A 25,149-nucleotide genomic window follows, 5' to 3' on the forward strand; every position below is an offset into this window, starting at 1 on the left:
GAAGGTTAGTAAATTTATCAAAACAAGAATTATCACATTTATACGTATAATAGATATTCGAAAATGTTTCAAATGGATTATGTTTATATTTTTTCCAGATGCACTCACATTTTTTACCCAAAGTATATCCCCAAAAGTAAAATTAGAGTACATAAAGAAGCTAACAAAAACTAGCACCTATCAATTTACCACTACTCTCAATAGTGCCTTTCTCATGTAAAGTACGTTCTTCATTTTTAGAGAACTTTCAAAATACAATATGAACTTTCAACAAATATTTTGAGAATTAGCTTGCTAACATTTAAACAATTAACACCCTCAAGCAAGCCACAAGTCATGCACTCTTTAAATTTTGTATCATCACTTTTATCAAGTATATACAATTTAACAAGGAATTTATTATTCAATTAAACTTTATCAACAATGTTCACACTTTTAAACTCAATTTCCACATTATGATCAATGTGAACCACATGATAAAAATAATAACAACTCAAAAAACGACTCACATTATCAACACAGAGATCACTTTGAAAATTCTCTCGAATAAATTCACCAAATAAAGAATAAGCATATATTTTGAAATCTAGACATTCTTTTAAGTGCAAAATGGATATCATCACTCTTTTTATGCTCCGATTCAAGAGTATTATCATAAAGTATATGCATGTACTTACAAGATAAATAATTGTTATAATCAAATTTGCAGAGGGACAATCAAGAGGGATATGACTTTTTATTTTACAGAAAAACATACTTAAAATTATTATTATTAATTTATGTGATACACACATGCAAATCACATACACTTGACTAGTTAGTTGATATAATTATGAGTAACTTTCACATATAGCAAACAAAAAAATCATATTTGTATGCTATAACAAAGTTTGCATAATTGCGCTCCATAGCAAACATATATATGTATAATTCGCTATACATATACAATTAAAAGCTGTCTATTTCGCTATACATATATACAAAAAGAGCAATTGTATAATTCGTTGGCTCCTCTTCAGAATTGTATAATTTCATTATACAAACATAAAACTGGGCAGGGGAATATTTTTATTGTATAATTATAAGTGTTTAGGACGAATATATATGTATTTGCATGTGTATATACAATTTTCTCTCGCTTTATACAAACAGAAATGCAATTTATACACTTCTGTGTATAAAGCGAGAGAGGAGAACACAGAGGGAGTGAGCGAGAGAGGAGAGTGGCGAGCGAGAGTTTGAGGGAGAAAGACGCTAGCAAACAGTTTGCTACAGGACACAATTAAATCAAAGTGTGGTTATACCATTTAATTTGAATTATTAGTTTGTCATTATATACAATTTTCCCTATAATTATTGGGGTGAACGAAAGTGAACTCGAAAATCATTGTTATTAATTAGAAAAAAATAAACTACAAGAATTTAATTTTTAAATAAAAAACAAAGATTAGTTAATTATTACTATTAGATTAGATGCCAATTTAATATTATCCCGAAATTAGTTATTTTAAAATTATTATCCACCCTCAATATAAGATAAAAATAACACTACAATTCAAGATAGTTGACCTCAAAAGAGTTGATGTATCATACAATTCACAATAAATAGATATTAGGATTTGGTCCGGGCGGATCCCTTTTCCCTTTTCCATAAAAACCGTTTGGAGACACCGCGAAGCGATCCTTTACTTTCTCTTTCCACACCGACCCAGAAAAACGAAAAAACAATATTAATTTCTCTCTAAAATTCATTGAATTTGATATTGACCATTCTTCAACCTCTTTCTCAGTTGATTTTTTTTTCTCAACGGGTTAGTCATCTTCTTCGTGTATGATCTCTGGTTTTGAGTTGAACTTTTTTTTTCTGATTTTTTGAATTTTTTTTGGGTGTCAATGATGGGTGGTTAATATGTATGTGTGTATGTATCGGCATTGGTGTTGCTGCTTTGAATTTAGTGTTTTGATGGGTTGGTGAATCGTTAGCTGCTTAGGGTTTTCCTTTGTTGGCGTTTTTGGATTTTTGTGGGTGTAAGTGCAAAAGGGACGTTTTTTATTTCTGCCTTCACACACGCACATACGACATATTGAGCTCAATGTAGTTAGAGATAATCTATTCTTTGTTGGGTTTATCGTTTTTTTGTTTTATTCTTATGCGGTTTAATTTTGCAATTTGGTGTTTTTCTTTTTATCCTAATTTTTGGGGTTATGAACTGTTGAATTGGTTAACTTTCTGGAAGTATGTGGATATATATGGCTTGTGTTTTTTTTATAAGGTTGACTATAATTGTTGTAGAAAGAGTTGGGTGTGTTGAGAGAGTTGGGCTTTTTGTTGTTTCTCTTAATTTGTTGTAGATAAGAGAATTTTGGGTTATGCTTAACATGTTGATGCCACTTGCAAGTTGAAAAGATTGGTCTGCAACTTACTATCTTTGATCGGGTGAGCATTAGTGCCTTTTCATGTGTGTGGTTTCTCAAAGCTTGTAAAGGCCTATTTGATTACTTAACTGCTATTTTCACTCACATATTACTGCGGTCTTTACATGCCACCATTTTATTTTTTTTTGTGCGTGTGGGGGGTGTAAGGACAGATGATTGTTGAGTTCTCTACTTCCTCCGAGTGTTGCTTGGTAAAACTGTTGATATGCTCGTGCAATCATCTAAGTTCATTTGTCATGGATCCCGATTGCACCACTGAAAATTTATTTTAATCTTTTCAGAAACCTGATCTCTGTAAGATAAAAAACGATTATGTGTCTCAGGGAATGGTTGTATGTGATGTTTCAGGAACAGACATCAGTGCTGCTGCTTTTGACTTGATCGGCATAACCAAGGATTGTTTACAAAAGAAGAATGATAAAGTCAAAAAAACTAGTATAAAGTTTGATGCTCTGGAAAGTAAATTTCCTGGTAGTAAGTGTTTTACCCCTGGGTGGAGGACTGGATACAGCACTAAGTTGACCATAATCAAGCTACAATACCAGCAAGAAGTGGCAGGAAAAAACAGTTAAGAAAACATCTATAGATTTCAAGTTCTTGCAAATTACAAGAAAGAGAAGAAGCTATTGCAGTAAGCAAGTTCGTTATTCTATTTGGCATTTGCTGGGAAATATGGTGCAAGCTGTTGAACATAACGGTGTGCTCGAGATAGCTCAAAGTGAGCACAAAAAATCAAAAACAACAAAGAAGGGTAAGGGAAATGGGAGGCAGGGCAAAAATCACACTGGTCAAAACTCGCAGAGATCAAAAGGAAAAAGCTCCATTCCTACCGGCCCTATCTCCTTGAAAGTTAAATTTGGTTCACGTTGCCTGATGGATGTTGTTCCTCTTATTGATGATCACATGGACAAACAGTGTACTACTGGAAAAGAATTCAAAGAATTGCCAAATGTTGCCAGAAATTTTGATGATCGGTTGGAGGCAGGGTTGCCCAGTCTGCAGTTCTCCAGTTGCAATGGAAATTTGGATAATGTGTATGTTTCTGTATCTGAATTATGCCTATCTGGAAAGAACATCAGTCAAGAACCAGTGGACAAGTTTTTGGACTTTCATCATGACTCACCTTCTCAGGAGGGAACATCAATTGATAACAGGTGCTCAGATTCTGGAACTTCGCCCGACTCAGAAGTTATCAACCTGGTTCCGGATACTCAAATTATTGAGGGAGACCCAGAAGAGTTGAATGATTTAATCCCGTCTAGGCCATCTGTTGCTCCTGTAGATGTTCTGAGTTTGCGTGTGTATGACAGGAGCAAGAAAGGAAGGAAAAAAGATAGGCTCCCAAAGTTTGCCAGTTCTGGTTCAAAAGATCTGCTTAGTTCAGATAGTATGAGCAATTCCCAAATATTTGGTCCACTTATGCAAGGAGAAAAAGTACAAGGGGGCTCTTGTTATGCTGATACTTCTGCTCTAAGAATAGGTAGAATTGGCTCAGGCAACATATCTAGCACTGAGATTATTTCAGGGGAACTGTTACCTTGTTCAGTAGTGCCAGAGCTCAATATCTCCTGTGCTGCTTCAAAGTTTGGAAGTGGCATAGAGGGTAATGTTTGTTGTAGCTTTGGCACCGAGTCACCAGAAACTGAGTTTGCTGAAAAAGTGGTATCCTGTCATGATGGACAAAATATTACCAAAAGTGAAAGATCAAATTTATCTGGCAAAGGCAGGTCACAGGTCCCGAATCAGAAGTTCTCCAAAAGTAGAGAAAATGCTTCTAAAAAGAAGGGAAACAAAGAAAAGCAAGATAATAAGCTTGAAGTGAGACATGAGAATGACCAGGTCAAGAGTTTAAGTGAGGTGAAACACCACCCAGGAACAGGTATGATTAGTTGAATAGGCTTCTGCTCCCCCTTGCCCCAAAAGAAAAACCATGGAAATATTCATTTTTATGAGTTCAATGTTTGACTGACCCTCAAGCAGTGTAGTATTAAATGACCATATCAAATTAATGTCTTAGAAAACGAAGCACCATACGGGTTTGGAGAAGTTGGATCCAGAAATGAAACCTTAAGTGGAGGCATCTCAGACTTGGACATTATGCGGAGTGAGGTGAGTCAGCCTTATTTACAGCCAAGAAATGCTTGGGTGCAGTGTGATGATTGCCAGAAATGGAGGCGTATAGCCTCTGTACTTGCTGATAAAATTGAAGAAACAAACTGCAAATGGTATGTGGTTGCTCATCCTCTAATCATGAATGCGCTTATGTTCTGCTCTTCCAATTAGCTGTCTGCCATGCTTCTTTGAAGTTTATTCCTGTAAGAAGATTTTGGTTTCCCCTTACTTTGTAAACTAATGAAGCAATTTTTTGTTGCTGAATTGTACTAGCTCACACTTGCATCCTGGAATGTGGTGTTGCTTAAGTTAGAAAGCTAATAAACGGATCTTTGACCCTTCACTTATTACTAGAAAAAAATAAAGAAGCTGAGGAAGTGATTCTTGTAAGTTTTAATCTGTTGGTAGTTTAATCAGCAGATTCTGTTTAGCACAACCAATATGCAGATCTTTGATGCTTATATGCTATGGTGATTCTGTATGTGAGTGAAAAACTAACTACTTGCTTCCTCTCCTACCTAATCCAATTAGAAAAAATGACCCTTTTCAATGAGGTATATGTATCTAACCACTTATCTATTAGGGCAGACTCCTCTTGAACTTTGTAAAAGAAAGAGTTGCACTCTGACTTGGAGATCCTAAGTTTGTATACCAGGTAAAAAAATTTGATATGAGCCCATTTGCTCTAGCCTTGATGGGCATTACCCTGGCAACCTGTGCTTGTGGTTGGACAGGCTACCCGGTTGATTGGTTAAGGTGCATGTAAGCTAGCCCGGACACCATTTACAATTAATAATAATAATAAAAAATAAAAAATAAAATAAAAGAAAAAGAAAGGGTTATATTCAATAACAAACTTTACGGACAAACATTAATACTTGTCTTTTAAGATTTTAACTCTTATATGCTTGATTATTAGCCTATTGCTTGCAGAAAAAAGTATATAAATTTTAATGCGCATAGATTGTTTTCTGCAAACTGAAGTTGACATATTAACACAAATACATAGTAGAATTCTCAAAAAAAAAAACATGAATACATAGTAGATAGGTATCAGGTGTACAAGTTACTGTGTTTTTTCTGGAATCTGATGGTCTTTTGCAACTAATCTGTTCTTACTGTAAGTTTCTTATAGTATTTGAAGCTTGAAATATTTGAGGTTTACTAATGGATCTGCAGACTATTGCGGTTGAGAAAATGTTGTACTGTTTGTTTGTTTCCAAGAGTTTGTTGCTTATTTATCTCATGTAACATTAAAGGACTTGTAAGGATAATTTGGATAGAGACTTGGCTGATTGCTCGATTGCACAAGAAAAATCAAATTCAGAAATTAATGCTGAGCTGGAAATATCAGATGCCTCTGGTGAGGAAGATGTCCTCCGTACACGCTTAAATTCAAATCGATCAGGACAGAAGAAGGCTCCTGGTATTTAATGATTGTAGTAATGAATAGCGGTGATGTTGACTTTCAGTAGATTGTGCTAATTTGCCTGTCTTCCTTACATGTCTGCATTACAGTTTCCCTTCAATCATCTTGGACTCTGATTAAGAGAAACTCATTCCTGCATCGTAGCCGCAAAAGTCAAACTATTGATGAGGTGAATGCTTTATCCAGTTTGCACTATTGTCTCATACATCTGGATCTATAACTTGAATAAAAAATAATAGGAAAATAAAGCCCCATGTTGCAGTGTTCTTAGACTTGACTGGTCTCTAAATCTTAAAATTCATCAGGAAAGGGTAAATATAAAGCTTGATTTACCCTATTATTCTCAAATGATTAACCTATCAATTTTCTCTGTGGGAAGCTTTCCTTAAAAAGAAATTTTATATTCAATAGAGTTGCTTCATGCTTAGACAGTTGCATCATTGTCACTGCTGGTTTCCATTTCACAAATAACAAACATTTCCCTTTTCTCCAGGTGTGGCAAGATAGTTTTATGCTGCAATAAAAATAATTGTTGGGGATTGTGTTTTTGAAAACATATAGTTATGTGTATTACTTATTGTTAACTTGCTTGACTCATAATTTCTGTTCGCTCTGGATTCTGGAATTTTCTTGCCTTTGGAATGTCTATTCCTTCAGATTAGCTATCAAATGTTTCTTTCTACATTACATAATTCTATCAATCTTTTCTTTTGGCATTGTCAAAGTCTTCTTGAAAAGTATTTGGTCAAATGTAACTGTAATCTACTTAAGCTCTTCTCTACCTAGTCTATTATGTGCTCCTTCACACAATTTCTATCTGTTTTTCCTTGATGTTGTCTTATTTTGGGCTTTAAGCATACTTTTGGCTGGTAGAGATATTTTAGGTACATAATTTGAAAGAATATTGTCCGTGTGGTATATGGTTCCCTTAAATAACTACCTGGTCTTTAAACGATGGATCTTTGTTATTGTGAGGTCAATTGTTCATATACTCTATGATGTGTCATGGTTAGTAGGTGCCACAATGTTTACTAGATTGTATTGTCTGTAGACATTACTTGTATGAACTAGTTCACTTTAAGAATATTGCATGTTGACAAGGGAGACTGACACTTCTAGGTGTCCATTCAATTATGTCATCAAAAGGCATATTTCTCTATCATCAGTAATTGACTATCATTAAGTTTAAGGCTAAAATCCAGCATGAAAAATAGATAAGAGTAATAATTAGTTTCTATGAAAAAGCAACTTGATTGATGGAAGGGTTTAGGCTCCCAAAAGAAAAGGCCAACGATCCCTGAGTTAATTTCTTCTTAGCAACACACTTTTCTGGGTTGGACTTCCATCAAAAAGGTGTTTTGTACTCTTTCACCAGCGGTTGTGGCTTCTTTGCATTTTAAAAACTATCTAGTAGCACAGAAGCAGGATTGCTGAGCATTGTTTTAACGAGTTCAAGTTTGTAGAGAAGTTTTTAGGGTTTGAAAGATTCTTTAGTGATTTCAGCAGCACCATGTCATTTGTTTGCTAAGACAGATGGAAAGTAAGATTTTTCAGTTGTCAATACAGTGTCTAAATACTTGGTTGACATTTTATATGCCTTTCATGACCCTTTTTAACATGAATCAAAAGTATATGGTGCACACCATTGCATAGTTGGTCTTGCTTTTGAGGTTTAACACATGTGTACACCTTACAAGGAATCTGTAGCTTCTAACATCTGTATCTCCGTTTCCTTGCATACAGACAAATCTATGTATATGTTCACTTATTCATTGAATCAACTTATGATGTCAGATGTTCAAAGTAATAAAATCTGATTTGCTTCCTTCTCTATCTTCTATATATTTCCCTGTTATCCTTCTCTATTAGATCATGGTCTGCCATTGCAAGCCTTCAGACCGCCGAATGGGATGTGGAGATGGATGCCTGAATCGGATGCTCAACGTTGAGTGTATTCGAGGGACTTGTCCATGTGGAGAACGTTGTTCGAATCAGCAGGTACTTAAACTTGCAAGACACTCAGTATATTGTATATTGCTTCTATTATGCAGGTTGTGTAACCCTCCATTTATGTTTGCTTGCAGTTCCAGAAACGTAACTATGCTAAATTGAAGTGCTTCAAATGTGGAAAGAAGGGTTATGGCCTGCAGCTGCTTGAGGATGTCTCCAAAGGGCAGTTTCTTATTGAATATGTTGGGGAGGTGAGTTCAGTATTCCACAATATTTAACAGTCTTTTAAGTCTTCTCCCCATGCTTCCTCTAAGCCTCCAAGTCCTTGATGTATTGAAGAATGTTCCATAATCCATGATGGCTTTGATGCCATCAAATTCTCTTCTCTGTACTTTTATCCTTAAATCTTGGTTTTGCTATGATTTTCTCCCTGTCCTATTCTTTTAACCTACCAACACTACTATTTATAACTTGTTTTGTCAATCTCTCTAACCTTTTACCTGTTCTCTTAGTCTATTGTAGATACACAATATTGTCTCGTCATCTTTAGAGTATCTTCCAATGTTAGTTTACCCTCTTACTTCATCATGCCACGGAAATGTGAAAAGCCTTTTGATGTCTTATACCACATCCAAGTGTCAATGTGGTCGAATTGACTTCTTACCTCACTTGTCCATGATGTGGAGACCATTTGCTCGTACTCCCTCTCACCCAGACAGTGCAATGGAACTCTATGCGCATTTTATACTGCACCATGGTATTGTTGTAGCGTGCACTCCTATGACTAGGCATCTGGACACATTCATTATTGTGGGCATTCATCATAACTTGCCTTATTTTAAGTTGGAAGTCATCCAACCACACCTTTATCCGGTCTTGGTGGTAGAGATACAAAGCTAATAGGTTGTGAATTTCATAGGCAGAATTGATTTATAACATAGTACTAGAAAAAGCTAGAATTCAAAGAGTACTCGCGACCTGATCTAGAGTTTGTTTCAAATTCACTTTGTGGCTAACATCTGTCTATTATTTGATGGGGTAGCAATTTGATAATTTTTTTAAAATATCTATAAGTTGCTTGCATCTGTATAATTAAGCATAGTTTCCCATTGCATTTTTGATAAATAACAGGCTGTAAGTGTAACTTTTCTAGGTGTTGGACTTGCATGCGTATGATGCAAGACAAAAGGAGTATGCCCTAAAGGGTCATAAGCATTTCTATTTCATGACACTTAATGGCAGTGAGGTATTAATGTTTGCCTTGTTTCGTTCTTTCTTTTTTTTTTTGGTCAGATGAAGTTGGGAATTACTCATGTAGTTTCTTGTCCTTTGGGTTCGGTTACTACCTGTTGTTTCTTGTATTTCTATTGTCATATTATTTTGTTGTAATTACTGTTCAGAATGATTTGTCATGTTTTCGATGGTATATTGCCGTGTCTTCTTTACTTCCGTTATTTCTTTTCCCATACTGCTTTGCACTGTTTTTTCCTTGAATTGAGGATCTATCGGAAACAACCTCTCTACCTCCAAGGTAGGAGTAAGGTCTGCATACACTCTACCCTCCCCACCCCAAACCCCACTTTGTAGGATTACATTAGGTAAGTAGTTGTTGTTGTTATGAATTATCTTGGATACATATCCTGTTATTCAGTCATTTATATTTTGTGAACTTTTCTTTGTATGAATTGATTTTATCTATCTATCACTTTCCAGTGGCTAGTGTAGATTTTAAAGGCCCATAATTGTGGCATTTAAATCTATCTGTTCTCTCTCACCTTTGTAATGTCCTTTCATGCCTCATATGTCAGGTTATAGATGCATGTGCTAAAGGGAATTTGGGACGTTTCATTAACCATAGCTGTGATCCTAATTGCTGCACAGAAAAGGTGATTGTACTTTCTACTTCACTCATTAACACTTGGTCCAAAAATTTGCTTTCATGTTCTTTTCAGCTTCACAATGAATGGCAAGTTCTTCAGGAAAAGGTTTTGTGGGAAAACCAGAAATTCCTTCCCCTCCATTGGCCTTATGCTGCCCCAATTTTATGTATACTTTGCCTTGATTGGACATGTTGTCTATACCGAAGATTAATATTGTTTGATGAAGCCGAATGGTGCTCGTCTTTCATTTTTCTTCGGGGAAAAAATTGATGCATAATCTATCTATATTTTGATAGAATCACGAATACAATGCTGGTTGACTAAAATAGCCCTAAAATACATAAAATTATAGGTTATTTTGGTAAAACTGTAGTAATAGAAATAGAGTTCTATTAGGTACTCTCTGGATTTTGCTGTGTGAAACTCGGCAACTAATGATCTACTTAAATTAGAAAAACACATTAAGGCCTCATTTGTTTTCATTATGATTAAGATGTCTGAATTTGATGCATATATGAATTATTAGGATGTTGTCTCTACATTTGAACATTTAAGACCGTTTGTTTTTCAACATCTTAATATACCTAATTTATTTATTTTTAAATATCATAAATACATAATTTAAATAAAAATATAATTAACCATGGAGTATTTTGAAAAGAGTAGGAATTTTGTAACCGTAATGAAACGTACAAATTCTAAACCACCATAGTAGCAAAACATCCAAGTTCTTCGCAAGTTCCAGATCACTATTTGGAAGTTGGAACCACATAGACATAAAAAGATCATATCCATGGAGTGTAATTAATACACAAGATAACTCATGCATATCCAAAATTTTCAGTCGTTTTCAGAATTTGTAATTCAAAGATAACTCTTAAAGGGTAGAATATCTAATCTCAATGCTCTTCTTTCTCTTTATGTTTTCACAAAAATCTCGACGCTGTATTTTTCCTTTGTTAGGCTTAAGTTGTGGGCATCTTGTTGGTCTCTTTAAACCCTAATTTGACGATTGAAAACTAGCATTAAAAATACAGATAAAGATGGAAAATTGGATTCGAGAATACTCAAACGAAATTTGATAATTTACTATTTCAAGAGAAAAATACAAAATAAAGATGGAGAATTGGATTTGAGAATACCCAAACGGAACTTGAAAATTTACTTATTGAAGAGAAAATTATAGAAAATGATGGAGAATTGGATTCGAAAATATCCAAATGGAATTTGATAACTTACTGATTGATAGTTGAAAAAAATGGGGTAGAACGAAATTGATTTGAGGAAGAAGAAAATAAAAAAGAGCATGAGTTTGAGAGAAAAAACGTGAGAAAAAAAATTAAGAGCGTGAATTTTAAAATCTGAATGGTATTAAGACTCTTTCACAGATCTGATTCGATCAGATGTATTCAGACCTATTAAGAGATATTTTTTAAGAAAAAACAAATGCACTTAATGGGCTTAGGTCTGAATCATTTCAGACCTACATTAAGTGCAAACAAATGAGGCCTAACAAAACTCATTTCTACATGAATGTATAAATCTCTAATTTCTTTTGTTTGCCTTTCAAAATAACCAAATTTAGTTTTTGCAAATTCTTGATGGGAAATTAAAGAACAATAGGAGAAAAGAAAACATAGCCCAATGATAGACTTGTTCATTACATAGTCATCTAATTTTTAAGTATCATAAGTTCTTTAATAGATACCTATCACAATTTGTAGTCTTTGGTTGATTCTTAACAAAATTCAAGTCAAATTATCATAATTTCTTTAATAGATATCTATCATAATTTGTAGTCTCTGGTTGATTCTTTAACAAAATTCAAACCAAATTAAAATAATTGTGAGAATCAAGACCTAAATGGAAAAATATTATCAGTGGGATTTCTGGACCTATGCTTAATTTGTAATTGTGAACTAAATTAAAGACTGTGAACGATGTGTGCTGCTGCATTCTATGCTCGATAGGAAAATGATTTAAGTTCAGAAAATTCTTATTAAGATGACAGAACACCATTAACTATTTTAATGTACTAGGAGTATTAATTTAAGGGAGAGAAAATTCCGTAAGAGTTTGGGGGCATCACTTAATTAATATAATTAACATATGATGCATATTAAATTTTTGGAGTGTAGTCTAGGAGCCCGTTGAAATTAGAAAATTTTGAGTACCCATCAGAAGACATCAAGAAGATTTAAGGAAAAATATTACTGCAACATGATCAATCAATGGTGGAGTCTGCAAGGTTGGGATCTGATTTTTAGAAGAGCTCTAAATGATTGGGAAATTGAGAATTTTAACAGAATGTTGCAGTTACTGGGATCTTTTGGTGGTACATCCGATTGCCATGACAGACTTAGATGGAAAATGAATAACAAAGGGATTTTTTAAAAGTAAAATCAGTTTACTGGAACCTGAATTAGAGAGGCCCTATTAAGGTGAATTGGCCTTGGAAACAAGTTTGGAAAGTAAAACTTCCAATGAAGGTGTCTTGTTTTGTTTGGTTGGTGATTAGCAAAGCATGCCTAACTGAAGTCAACTTACAAGTTTTCAGATTTGTTCAAGATGTCTTTTATGTGACCAGGAGGTTGAGAGGAATGAACACCTCTTTTTACACTGCAAGAAAACTATAAATCTTTGGCATATGTTCTTTTTGTATTTTGGGGATAAAATGGGTAATACCTAGCTCTACTCTGGGGCTTCTGAGTAGCTGGTGGAGTGTAGGGCACAGAGGAGGGGAGGAGGATTGGTGGAAGAGCATCCCTTCTTGCATCTGGTGGAGTGTGTGGAAAGAATGGAATTCCAGATTTTTTGAAGGCATTAGCAGTTCTATCCATAAAATTAGGATAATTGTCTTAGGCTGTTCTCTTTTTGGTGTAAACAAAGTATATGGGGAAGTAGGTGACTTAGTTAATTTAATTGACAATGTATAAGAATATAGATTTTTGGATAGTGGTCTTTTGTACTTTTTGGTTGTTTTTGTAAAGATCTCAACTTAGCACTTTCTTTGGGGTGTCTAAGTTTTGTTTAATAGAAATACAATTGTTACACCTTCCTCAAAAAAAAAAAAAAAATTACAGCAAAAGGTGTCTGCTCCTGTACAAGAACTTACTAAATAACTAAAGTGCAGACATAGTGCAAAAAAAGTTCAACAGTAGTTACAAGGTGCCTGGTTCAACCAACTATATAAAATGACCAAACAGTTGGACTTAAGAATGTGCTTAGGAGTTGAAATCCCATCAAAACATCTACAATTCCATTCCTTTCCTTCCAGATGCATCAAAAGATAGCAGCAGGCAGTAATCCATGCATAACCCTGCATATCTACTCTCTGTGATTGATTATATCAAATTTTGTGTTTGTAAGTTTCGTCTTTTTTTATAAATCACTGGTTTGTTAATCGAATGAAATACCAATCCCCCCTCTCTTACTTGATATATTTTTGAGTACTGTTGTGACTCAACTTTCTTTCGCTTGCTAACACAGTGGATGGTCAATGGAGAGGTTTGCATTGGACTATTTGCTCTAAGGGATATCAAGAAGGTAAAGTGCCTCCTTCTGATTGTAATTTGGCTATCACTGTTGCACATTTTTACGGGATATTTGTTGTTTTTACTTTTTTCATAGTTAGTGAAGTAAAACAATGGATTCTTCTCTCGTCTTAATGGACATTCCAGTTATATGTATGGTCAACAAACACATTAGGAGTAGTTCTGAGATCTCTAACACCTAAGCTGAGGACAGTTGCATTATGGTTCTTGTGATAGTTATTGGTTTGTTACAATGAGCATTCCATAATCACTTTTAGCAAGTCCTTTGGTGATATTTGATATGCTTCTAATTTTAGTAGCTTGCCAATGAATATATGCCATACTGCTTGTGAAGAAAATTTACTCTTACAAAAATATGATTTGCCAAAAAAGACACTGCTATGGTTTAAGATTTGCCATGTAAAGGTAGTTCATGGTTGAATTGTTGGTAGAATCTTGGTCTAGTTTTAGATGGGTCATTTAGTTGTTCTTGCCTTTAGGCCTTGAATACAGAGATGTGTTTGGGTTGCATTCCCTCTTACTTTGTTCTTGTGAAAAAGGAATTTTATGCTGAAATATATCAAGATTATGTTAATACATATCAGTTTCAAACAAAAATGATTATTTTAACTGATAATGAGTTTCAGATAAAAATAAAAATCATATATCTGAGAGTATGAGTTTTCTAAGAATTTATCTGCATGGTAGTACGCAGACCCCAATTCCAGATTGGAAGAGGGGCTTGTCAAAACTCTATTTAGGAATTCTTGAAGAGGGTGTAGTAGCTATTCTTAGTTGTGCTCAATACATGATTATCGAGAATTATAAGAGTAACACTCCATTCTAAACTGTGGGTTAACTGGTAAAACTTTAGAATTCAAGACTTGAAAGATTCATAATTTATTTCGAGGTTTATCCTGTTGTTTGTTGTGGATTGCAACAAGTTTCCTCGCCCTTCAATCTGTTACAGTATTTATAGGATTCATATATTCCTATGTAATGAGTTCCAAGTCTGAATAGGTTCAATGACAAGAAAATTTAACTATTGGTATTTCTTGGTAACTACTTGTTGGTGTTTCAAGGTTCAATAAAAATGCTTTAATTTTTTATCTTAATTGTAGCAAGTGGCATCTATGAATCAAAAAAATTATAGCAAGTGGCATCTACTTATCGACAAATTGTAGCAAATGGCATCTACTTATCAAAAAAATTGTAGGAAATGGCATCTGAGCTAGCTACGTTCATTTGAACAAGGATTGTAGCATGATGAAAATAGTGATGGTTGAGCTTTTCGTACACAATCTAGTTAAGTTAATTTTAGTACTCCCTCCGTCCCATTTTATGTGGCACTTTTTCCTTTTTAGTCTGTCCCAAAAAGAATGTCACCTTATTATAATTAGAAACAATTCCTCTCCTATGTGGTTTGCGAGCTATTGCATAGGAGCGGGGATTTTACCCTGTGCATACCCAAAGGGTAGCGGCTGCGGGTTTCCCTTGTCATAAAAAAAAAAAAAATTAGAAACAATTTAACTTTAAAATACTCCTTTTACTCTTGATGAAATGATTTTCAACCACACAAATATCTAAAGATTGTTTTAGACCACAAGGTTCAAAAGTTCTCCTTTAATTCTTAAATACCATTCCAAGTCAGACGGTGTCACATAAAATGGGATAGAGGGAGAGTAGTATTTTACAGATAATTTCTGGGAAAAGAAGCTGTAGTCTGAGTCTGACTTGTCGAGTTTGTTTCTTCAAGCTGCTTAATTGATGACACTGAAGTTTATGATAGATCATCTGCATATGGATTTTAATTTTAGTTTTGTTGTCACTTGTTATCTAGGAAGGTCTTCTTCTTCAAATAAATAATGATGTAGTTTTACTTTGTCAAAAAAATAAAATAATGATGTAGTTTTAACAGTACACTTGTACTAGCTGCTGAATTCTTGAAGGGAAGTTTGAGTAGTTTTGACTCGGGAATATACTTTTGAGTATTTTCCTTTTCTTCTCCCCCTCTCCCCTGATACAATAGGATTTCCGTGATATATATGCATTTCACTTTGTTTATCATCTAATTTTCTAACCAACATCATTATAGTGCAACAAATTAAGTGCTTGGGTATGAGCCATCACCTGCCACCCTTAAATTTGTTAAATGTGTGAAACCAAATCAAACCTCTTGCTTTTTCTACTCTAGGAATATTCTGTCGTATTCTGCTGTCTTTATCTTTTTCCCCTTTACTTTAGCAGAGTCCTTTTCTCCTTCTCTGCTTTTCATGTTTCTGGTGAGAGACGAGTGAGAGTGATAGGAAGAAGTAAATAGGTATGCTTCTCCTACTAGTTCCTGGAATCCATTTGCTTCACAAGTTGCTAGCTGTTTCCTGACTAGGCTTTTGATTGCATAACCTTTATGGATCAAATCATGAGTTATCACAAGTTTGCAATCTAAGTAAATGTCTTTTCATTTGTTTCTGTTATTTTCCCAATTAATGTGCTTATGGTTTGCTTGTTCAGGGTGAGGAGGTTACATTTGATTACAATTATGTGCGTGTCTTCGGGGCTGCAGCGAAAAAATGTGTCTGTGGCTCGCCTCGCTGTCTGGGCTATATAGGTGGAGATCTGCAGAATGCCGAAGTGATAGTTCAGGCTGATTCAGATGATGACTATCCTGAACCCGTTGTTTTCTGCGAGGATGGTGACATGGGTGATGAACTAAACAAAATTCTATCTGCAAGAAGTTCATTTGATGTCACAGAAATTAGAACTCCAGGGGAAACACCTAAAAACAAATATAAACTGGATGAACCTTTTACTGGAAACCTGGAGAATACCACCCAAACACACACACAGAATATAATGAAACAAGAAAATTCCAACATGGACAACTCTGTTGCTGATTTTGGCTTGAAGATCAAGGAGCAAAGCAACAAGTTCCACAATGAATCTCCTTCATTATCTCTGAAGAAGAAGGAATCATCTGAGGCAATGGAGGGACTAGAAAGCCTGTTGCATTCTTCTGTACGACCTGTGGGAAATTCCTTGCAGTCGGAAAATATAACCGCTAAAACCATATCTGAAGTCAAAAGAGAGTGCTTGGATGCTGACAAAATTTCTTCTGCACTGCCATCTCCAAATGCTATGCTTAGCAAGTCTTTGAGGAAGAAATCAGGCAATGGGGATGCCAGTGATGAATCGTTGAAATCTTCTCGTCAATCATCTTCAGTTAAAAAGGGGAAGTCGAAGAATAGTGCTTTGAATATGACATCTGCACCTGATGTGAACAACAAATTGCAAATTCCACAACCTAAATTCAAGAAACCAACACATGATTCCGCAAATGGTCGGTTTGAAGCAGGTATATCATTATTATCAAGCTTTTGGAATCTGTAGATTTGGAAGTATCATTAAAATAAACTCTTGCGCCTAAATCTGCAGTTGAAGAGAAGCTTAATGAGTTGCTGGATCATGATGGTGGAATAAGCAAACGCAGGGTAAGTAGTTCCTAGCTACAGGATGTAGTCTATATTACCTTCTTTTCTTTTGCTTGGTGATTGGGAGTAGTGGCTGCTTTGTTTTTTTCATCAGGTTGTGTTTCTAGTGCTTAGGTCACTGAATTTGGAAAAAGTAATCATTTTTTTTTTAGTGGAATGCACATTTCCTCAGCTTTCTGTCCATCCTTCCACTGCCATTTGGTGTGGCTTCTTTGCTGTGTATTGATGAAACACCATAGACAAGAAATGTGAAAGGGAGGCCTGGTGGGTGCTCATAGAGGGGGTGAAAGATGGCTTATGATTTGGCACTTGATATAGGTTTTAGTGATGTCTCCATTTCTAGGTCTTCATTGGTCCTCTTTACAGTGTCGCTTATGCTATGGTTAATGTGCGCTTGATTAATGTTAGATCACTCTACATTTGAATTCGTTAACCTTTTTTCTCTGCAGGATGCATCTAGGTGCTACTTGAAGCTCCTCCTTTTAACTGCTGCTTCAGGGGATAACTGCAATGGTGAAGCTATTCAGAGGTAATAGATGGCTTTCCCTATTGGAAACTCTTCAGTTGCCATGTTTTGTTGGTGATACTTTTTGTTCGTTAATCTATTTTTCATTTTTCTTCTTTATGCAGTAACCGGGATCTTTCAATGATCCTTGATGCGCTTTTGAAGACAAAGTCACGCACTGTTTTGGTGGATATTATAGACAAGAATGGTAGTAATGTGGTGCTTATTGCACGCTTCAATACTTCTTTTTGTTTTTGTCCCGAATAGATTACTGACTGTTGGAGTGTGATTGTTTCTTGCTTGTTAGGTTTGCAGATGTTACACAACATAATGAAACGATCTCAAAGGGAATTCAATAAGATCCCAATTCTCAGAAAGTTGCTTAAGGTAATTACTTTAGAATTTACTGACTGATGAACTAGCTCTTTTAGCAGTACCAGGATTTGAGAGGCTGTGGAGAGAACTTTTTATTTGTTAGTTAATATTGATGGAATTGGTTTGAGCAAGAAGTTGAAGTGTCTTAAAAATGTATTCATTGATGTCACTCTTATGTGGTCATAAGTTCTTATATGATGGCTGAAGCATTGAATAGCCAATTAACAATTGAGGATATGGAATTGAGCATTGTTTCCGTAGCTTCCTTAGGTCCCATTTTTATTACAAGGGGAGGACAAAATTGTTTCTAGCTTTTTATATGGACGAAACTATTTTGGCGCCAGAGTGTTCACTTGGAAATGCTCAGTAGACTCAATGTGGCTATTAAGATCTTATCTAGCTTTTGGCCAGAATATGTCAACTGTTTTCCTTTCTACAGGTTTTGGAGTATCTGGCTGCGAGAGAGATTCTTTCTCATGAGCACATTAATGGAGGTCCCTCTAGACCAGGAGTAGAGAGGTTAGTATATACTCTTTCATTTCACATACATGGAAGGAAATTTTTTCAACTTACTGCTCATTAAGGATCTAAAGTAACTCCACTATAACTTATATGAGTCACAGCATGAACAAAAAGCACAAAAACTCAACTGGACAATGCATAGATTGTCTTCTGTTATATAGTTTAGAAAAGGAAAAGAGATAAAATCAGGATGACTACTGAAATCACTAGAGGGGAGATTCTAAGGGGTTGTTTGGTACAAAGATTAATAACACAGGGATTATTTTTTTTTATCTAGTGTTTGGTTCATTGTTTCCCACCTAATCTTGTGTTTGGTTAAAACTCTACAAAAAGCTCTTTTCCAATTATATCCTTGAATTATTACGTGATTTTCTATTTCATGTAATTGGGTCAAGGTAGATAACTACCGGACAATATTTTTTTTGTGGCCTTCTAACTAGCAAGGAAATGAGCAATTTTGTCGCATGTTTAGTATTTTCTCACTTGAATTATTTGATGGTAAATAATTGTCATCTTATAAATTAATCACTCACAAAACGTCAATTTTCAATTTTAAAAAAATAGACCATCTACTTTTAAAAAGTGAAAAGATGGTAAACAATAGTAAACAAATAAACTATCTATGTTTACTCATAAAAATTGCGAGTTGTACTTTTAGTATGTATGCAATTTTATAAATTGTTCAAAATACAAATAATCAGAAAGCCAAATGTCATGTGGTCATATATTTACCTTTTCAATTAGTAAATGTTAAACAACTCCCATTTCAAACATTGTGTTGATATGTATTGGATTATTTTAGCAACAAACAACTCTCTCTATGTAATAAAATTTGTAAGCTAATTTATTTTAATAAATTTACTAGTACAAATATATAACATAAAACCAAGAAAATAAACAGAATGATTAAAAGGATTTGAGGGGTATTTTTGTCTTTACATATATTAATCCCATGGTATTAAATCCTATGTATTGCTAATACCACCAAATGGAAGGGTATTATACGCCCTATAATATACCAAATAGGGTGTATAACTAATACATGTATTTAGTTATACATAGGTCCAAAACTCCTACCGAACATAGTACTCCCTTGTGACACCCTATAATATACCAAATAGGGTGTATAACTAATATATGTATTTAGTTATACATAGGTCCAAAACTCCTACCGAACATAGTACTCCCTTGTGACACCCTATAATATACCAAATAGGGTGTATAACTAATACACATAGGTCCAAAATTCCTACCAAACATAGTACTCCCTCTGTCCCAGCTTATATGACTCACATTCCTTTTTTAGTCAGTCCAAAAAAGATCAACATTACTATATTTAATAATAATTTAACTTTATAATACCATTTTATCCTTAGATGAAATGATTTATTGCCACACAAACTTCTATCACTTATTTTTTTTTGACAAACTTCTATCACTTATTTTAGACCACAAATTTCAAAAGTCTCTCTCATTCTTAAATTTCGTGTCAAGTCAAACTAACTCATATAAATTGAAACGGAGGGAGTACTAAATAATACCATACATAATACATGAACTATTTCTCCTAATACACTCTACCAAACGATTCCTAAATGTTCAAAGAGTTGCAACTTGAATTTTTTTGTTAGTTTTAAATTGGAGATGAACGGCTAGAATTGCATCTTGTCTCACCCTTTTTTATGTTACACTCCTTTTTGCAATTATAAACCTTAAGATGTCCTTTCCATCTCACCCAGTTTCCTCATCGAATTGGAACAGAAGAAAAACAAAGAAGTCTCTCATAGTTGAAGCGTTTTAAAAGCCATTGCTTTGACATTTAAAGTGATGAAGTGTTGCGCTGCCAGGGGTTATCACATCATAGGTGAAACGATGCACTCCAAATAATGATGTGCAATATGATCTTAATGAGAAATAGTTGCTAATTGATTCCTAACATTGAGGATATAACAATATCGGCATTATATATGTTGAATGCTGGATTGGTTATTTCAATTATCATTAGATTTAAGTGCTAAAGTTATATATGCTTGTTATTTCTGATGTTGCATGAATTGCACGCTTCACTGCTAGCTTTTCACTTCAAGTCCCATGAACCTTGTCACTTGTTTGCTATTCGCTTTCAAAAAACAGTGTGATAGTTGCCTTAGGTATTTAATCTGCGGTTGCACCAACCTCCAAGAACTAAAAATAGCAATTTTTTAGTTAAACATTCAAATATATGATTTCGTATCTAGACTGCTTATATTTCGCACATCTTCTGGGAACAACTCCATCTGAATGAATTTGTACTTCTGTTCTTTTTTTAAAAAAAAAAAAAGTCTTAGATTGTTATTCTAGACAAGTTAGCTGTGGGCTGGTAACTCAGTTTTGAAGTGACATGTCACTGGATTGTGACAGTGATGTGTGTGGACCAGAAAATTGCCAACAGCTGGTTAATCTGACCGTAAACATGCATATACTAAGTACTAACTTGACAGGTCAGCTATGACGTGCTACTTTTGAAAGGTCACATGATCTATGAATCGATTGCAAAAAAATATAAGAGCATTGAAAGGGTGAATATCTAAGCTACTTTGATAGGTCTGCTAAGATGAACAGTGAATCAGTTTTAAAAATAATAAATAAGAATTATGGAAACATGAATATGCTGCATGAATAATGGCTGGAATAGACTGAAATAGTTGTTGGGTGTGGGAATAGTGGATGAAATAGTATATTCAATGCTCAACTTTGGCCATATTTATCAAGCGAAAACTTGAGATTTCAAAAATTGATACTGAAGGTATGTTTGTTTCTCTTGCAGCTTTAGGGTCTCAATTTTGGGATTGACGGAACACATAGACAAACAGGTAACCTGTTCTTGCTTTATGCACCATTTCATTTCATCAAGTTGTAAATGGTATATTAATTAGGGAAAAAAGCCTGAAATACCCCTCAACTTTGCCATTTAGAGTTGATATCCCTCGTTATGAAAGTGGCTCATATATACCCTTACCGTTGTACAAATGGCTCACATATACCCCTACCGTTACAAAATGAGCTCATGTATACCCTTCATCTAACGGAAGTGAAAAAATTAGTTTTAAATTTATACTTTTGAGTTTTAGTTTTAAAAAAATCATGTAGGAGTATATATGAGCCTTCTAGCAAAGTTCAAGGTATATTTTAATCTTTTTCATACATAAATTGTCTTTTTTACTTCTTTGATTATCATTATTTGAGTTTCTTATTCCTTTTCTTTTCTTTCATTCTTTAGTGTAAAGAAAAAAAATTAAAACTAAATTTTTTTGTGACTATATTATAATTTAAAACTATTTTTTCGGCTATATTGTAATTTAGTTTTGTATTGTAAAAAAATTGGGGCATCTATAATAAATTTTACAAGAAAATTAGTGAAACATAAATAAATTTGACCGTCAAAATAATAAATTTAAATTAGTCGTTGAAACAAAAAAAAGTAAAAAAAAAAACGTGCGAGGAGGATCAAATATACCCACCTATATGGATTATAATAATTAAAAATTAAAATTATTTTTTTCACTTCCGTTGGAGGAAAAGGGTATATATGAGTCATTTGTACAACATGACGAGAGGTATATTCTCGTCATATCAGCTCTAAATGGCAAAGTTGAGGGGTATATCAGGCCCTTTTCCCTATTAATTGTACTTCATAAAATATTTCAGTTTGATTGATTCGTATGTATTTCCCCTCTCCCTGTACTTTTCTTGGTTTTCACTGCGAATTGAAATGCTTCCCATTTTGTGCTCGTGTGATGATTGGAGAAACCTATAGATGTATGATGTATGTAAAGTAAAAAGACTGATTTCTTCACTCCTAATATGGCATTATAATTATAATCTATCCAAGAAAGTTAATATCAAAATGAGGTGAATATAAAGGGGAGGGCACACATTACCAATGTCTCATCAAGTCTTATTTGTCTTCTAAAATCTTTAGAATCTGTTAGACCAAAACTAAGACAGTACTCCACGCCTACAAGAAGCTCTACTAATGTGGCATTCAGGGGGAAGCATGCAGAGGCCTATATTCTCTGTTCATCGTATTGTTTCAAGGGGAGATGGCACATATTAGACGCCTTAAATCCTGGACAAGATTGTACCTGTGTTGTTGAGCTTGTTTTGTTTTTATATTTTTTCTCAAATAACTGAGGCTACCAATGACATATTCTTCAGTCCAACAAGCTGAAACCTCTAGAGTTCGGTTTTATGGTTGGAAACCTCTTGTTTATGTTAAAAAGTACGTGCATTTGTTGATGGTTAATTTGTGTGCTGAAGAAAGTGACTATACTCCACAATTAGCTTTAATGAGAATTAGATGGAGGGAAAGAGGAAACTCTGGCTTTTCAGGATGGAACCTTTTCCCAGAGCCGCCCCAGAAAGTAGTGGAGTGGTTAACAGGAGGGAACTAGTTTTAGAGAAAATGATTCTAGCTCCGGATTTTGCATGTCAATGTTGATGAACAATTTCTCTTTTGATCTTAGTTAGAAAAAAAGTTACTAGAACTTGATTAAGGAGGTCAAGCTAACTTGGAAGGGAGTCTCGACTTTTTATAAACTAGAAGGAACTTTCTAGAGAACTTGGAGACAATTTGCTTTGATGTTTTTTCTTCTTGCTTTTGATTGGGCTATGAGGTTTTATTGACTCATTTCCTGCAGGCTTGATCTATATTTATACGTGAAGCGTGTTAGGTCCTCCTATCATGCATATTGCAATTGATTCTACTTTTTCCTTGGATCTTCTGTTGTTCTGTTAGTTTGATTATTACCATGAAAATGATTGTTCACAGGAATGCGATGTTTCTGGTTTTATGGTGTGTGGGGTGGGGGTTCTAGTCTTTGAAATCACCTATCTTGATCCGGAGGTCTTGGTTTCATGTATTATGTATAATACCATTTGTGCATTAATTCTTTTGACATTAGTTTAATTGATTTACTGTGTTTATGGTGTCTCAGGTTCATCAAATTGCAAGGAACTTCAGAGATAGGTGGATACGTAGACCTCTCAGAAAAAGTAGCTGCATTGACAGAGATGACAGCCAGATTGACTTGCGTCCTTCTCCACGGTACAATAGGTGTTCACCATTACAAGACCATTGTGGTGTGAAGCCCTCAGAAACAGAAGAATGTACCTCTTATTTAATGGTAGAATCTACTACGATAGATGCTGGTGTCCTTGATGGCTCATCTACTTCATGTGTTGATGGGGCACCCAATGGGGCAAGGAAACGTAAGCGTAAGAGTCGATGGGATCAAGAGGCAGAACTAAATGTAGATCAAAGAATTGAAACCAATGCGGCTGATGATCGAACGCAGGACATAGATGATGCCCCTCCTGGGTTTTCAATCCCCAGGAAGGCCTCTAGGATCTCATGTGGTGCTTCTTCAAGTGCAGATTGTAGTCTCCAAGAACCTAGTTGCAAGAAGTATCCGCATCCAATGGTCACAGGGCATCTGCAGCAGAGGTTTATTTCACGATTGCCAGTCTCCTATGGAATTCCACTTTCCAAAGTGCAGCAGTTTGGGTCACCTCAAAAAGAAAGATGTGATGCTTGGGGTGTTACTCCAGGAGTACCTTTTCATCCTTTTCCTCCTTTGCCTACATATCCCCATGATAGAAGGGATCCTATATCTCCTGCAGATAATGCTGAATTTTTTAGCGAGCCACCTCAAAATCCTGGACAACATGGCCAGTCTGCTCATAATCCCCCATTCCTATCTGGGGCAAGCCTCCACAAGATTCTGTAATTACCCAATTTGATGTTGAACGAGCTAGGGGCTATCATAACTTGTAAAGGAATTATGTTTGGCAGCAGAAGTGTATTAATTCAAAAAGGCCTCCCTGGCATAGGGGAAGAAGTGGCTGGAGGGTGCACAGGAAACAACTCAAACAATAGTATGTGCAGTGTAGGTGTAGCAAGCAGAGATAATCTATGAGTTTCCATTTCCGTAGAATGGAGAATTTGGGGCATACTTCTCAACAGAATCATTCACAACAGACAGTTTTTTAGTTTTAACTTCCATAGGTAAGCCCTCAGGAGTTTCCAAGTTTTCATCCAGTGCTCCTTTGTACTGATAATTCTTTGCCACCAACAGAATTGTAAAGCACTTATTCGGCTTTTGGGGGTCTGAGTCCATAATTCTTTTTTCCTTGTTCTTTTCTCCTATTGTTAAGGTTTAGAAAGAGAAAAAAAAGATATTCTTATTTGACGCGTGCTACATTGGCAATTATCATTGTTTATGCCTCACACGAGGTAAACCTTCCTTTTATCTTTTTATTTTTACTCTTGAAATGGGAAGTAGTCAGAAAAAAATGACATTTGTGTTTCTACATTCTAGTTGTCACTGTGCCAAACTGTATTCCCCTTCTGGTTACTGGCGTCTTGCTGTTATGGAAATGTATTTTTTTTTCACCTTGGAAAACGGATCCTAGAGGCATTTTAGAAGAATATGAGCTTAGTTCTTTCTTTTTGTTACATCACATTCAAATGCTTCCTGTAAAACAAATTATTGAGTTACGCTGGTGGAAAAGGGGCAGAAAAGGTCTCTTGTGCAGTTGTTTCTTTGATCTGTACTTGCAGCTGGCTTAACTTGATTATAGATTGTTCTTTAATGTATCGTTGGAACATCCTCATGATACTTTCAGGTCTATATTGCATTATTGAGGTGAAAATGCAGGAATGAGATACAGAATCTGTAACAAGATTTGCTCAAGTCCTTTGAAAAGGAAGAGCAAAAGGTTGATTAGGACTTCGACGAACATCAGATAAAGTTCATTGTTCATCAGCATATGCGAGAATATAAAGCAGTGGCATACTTAAACATTCCCCTTGCAAGGATTGTTTGACAATCATTGACGTATATTTGGGGTTAAGGTGAAGTTCCCTTTGTTGTGCTTC

General features: G+C 35.0%; 1 protein-coding gene across 1 annotated transcript; it reads left to right on the forward strand.

Moving 5' to 3' along the window:
• The first annotated feature begins 1,635 nt into the window (after window positions 1-1,635).
• On the forward strand, window positions 1,636-24,457 carry LOC125854223 (histone-lysine N-methyltransferase ASHH2-like). The gene is made up of 18 exons (XM_049533706.1): window positions 1,636-1,811; window positions 2,785-4,315; window positions 4,454-4,661; window positions 5,808-5,974; window positions 6,067-6,146; window positions 7,847-7,975; window positions 8,062-8,178; window positions 9,081-9,173; window positions 9,736-9,813; window positions 13,297-13,353; window positions 15,852-16,692; window positions 16,773-16,828; window positions 17,278-17,357; window positions 17,459-17,541; window positions 17,641-17,720; window positions 18,148-18,227; window positions 21,037-21,082; window positions 23,207-24,457. The coding sequence occupies exons 2-18, from the start codon at window positions 3,109-3,111 to the stop codon at window positions 23,996-23,998; spliced, it is 4,194 nt and encodes a 1,397-aa protein (XP_049389663.1). The 5' UTR covers window positions 1,636-1,811; window positions 2,785-3,108; the 3' UTR covers window positions 23,999-24,457.
• The last annotated feature ends 692 nt before the right edge of the window (window positions 24,458-25,149 follow it).

Source organism: Solanum stenotomum, chromosome 2 (assembly GCF_019186545.1).
Source record: "Solanum stenotomum isolate F172 chromosome 2, ASM1918654v1, whole genome shotgun sequence".
In the NCBI taxonomy this organism is placed as follows: Eukaryota; Viridiplantae; Streptophyta; class Magnoliopsida; order Solanales; family Solanaceae; genus Solanum; species Solanum stenotomum.

Excerpts from the sequence above, each read along its gene's own strand:
- LOC125854223 (XM_049533706.1), top strand. The coding sequence starts at position 3,109 with ATGGTGCAAGCTGTTGAACATAACGGTGTGCTCGAGATAGCTCAAAGT. Across the intron at positions 5,975-6,066 it reads AGGACAGAAGAAGGCTCCTG|TTTCCCTTCAATCATCTTGG; the intron begins GTATTTAATGAT and ends TCTGCATTACAG. Across the intron at positions 16,693-16,772 it reads AAATGGTCGGTTTGAAGCAG|TTGAAGAGAAGCTTAATGAG; the intron begins GTATATCATTAT and ends CTAAATCTGCAG.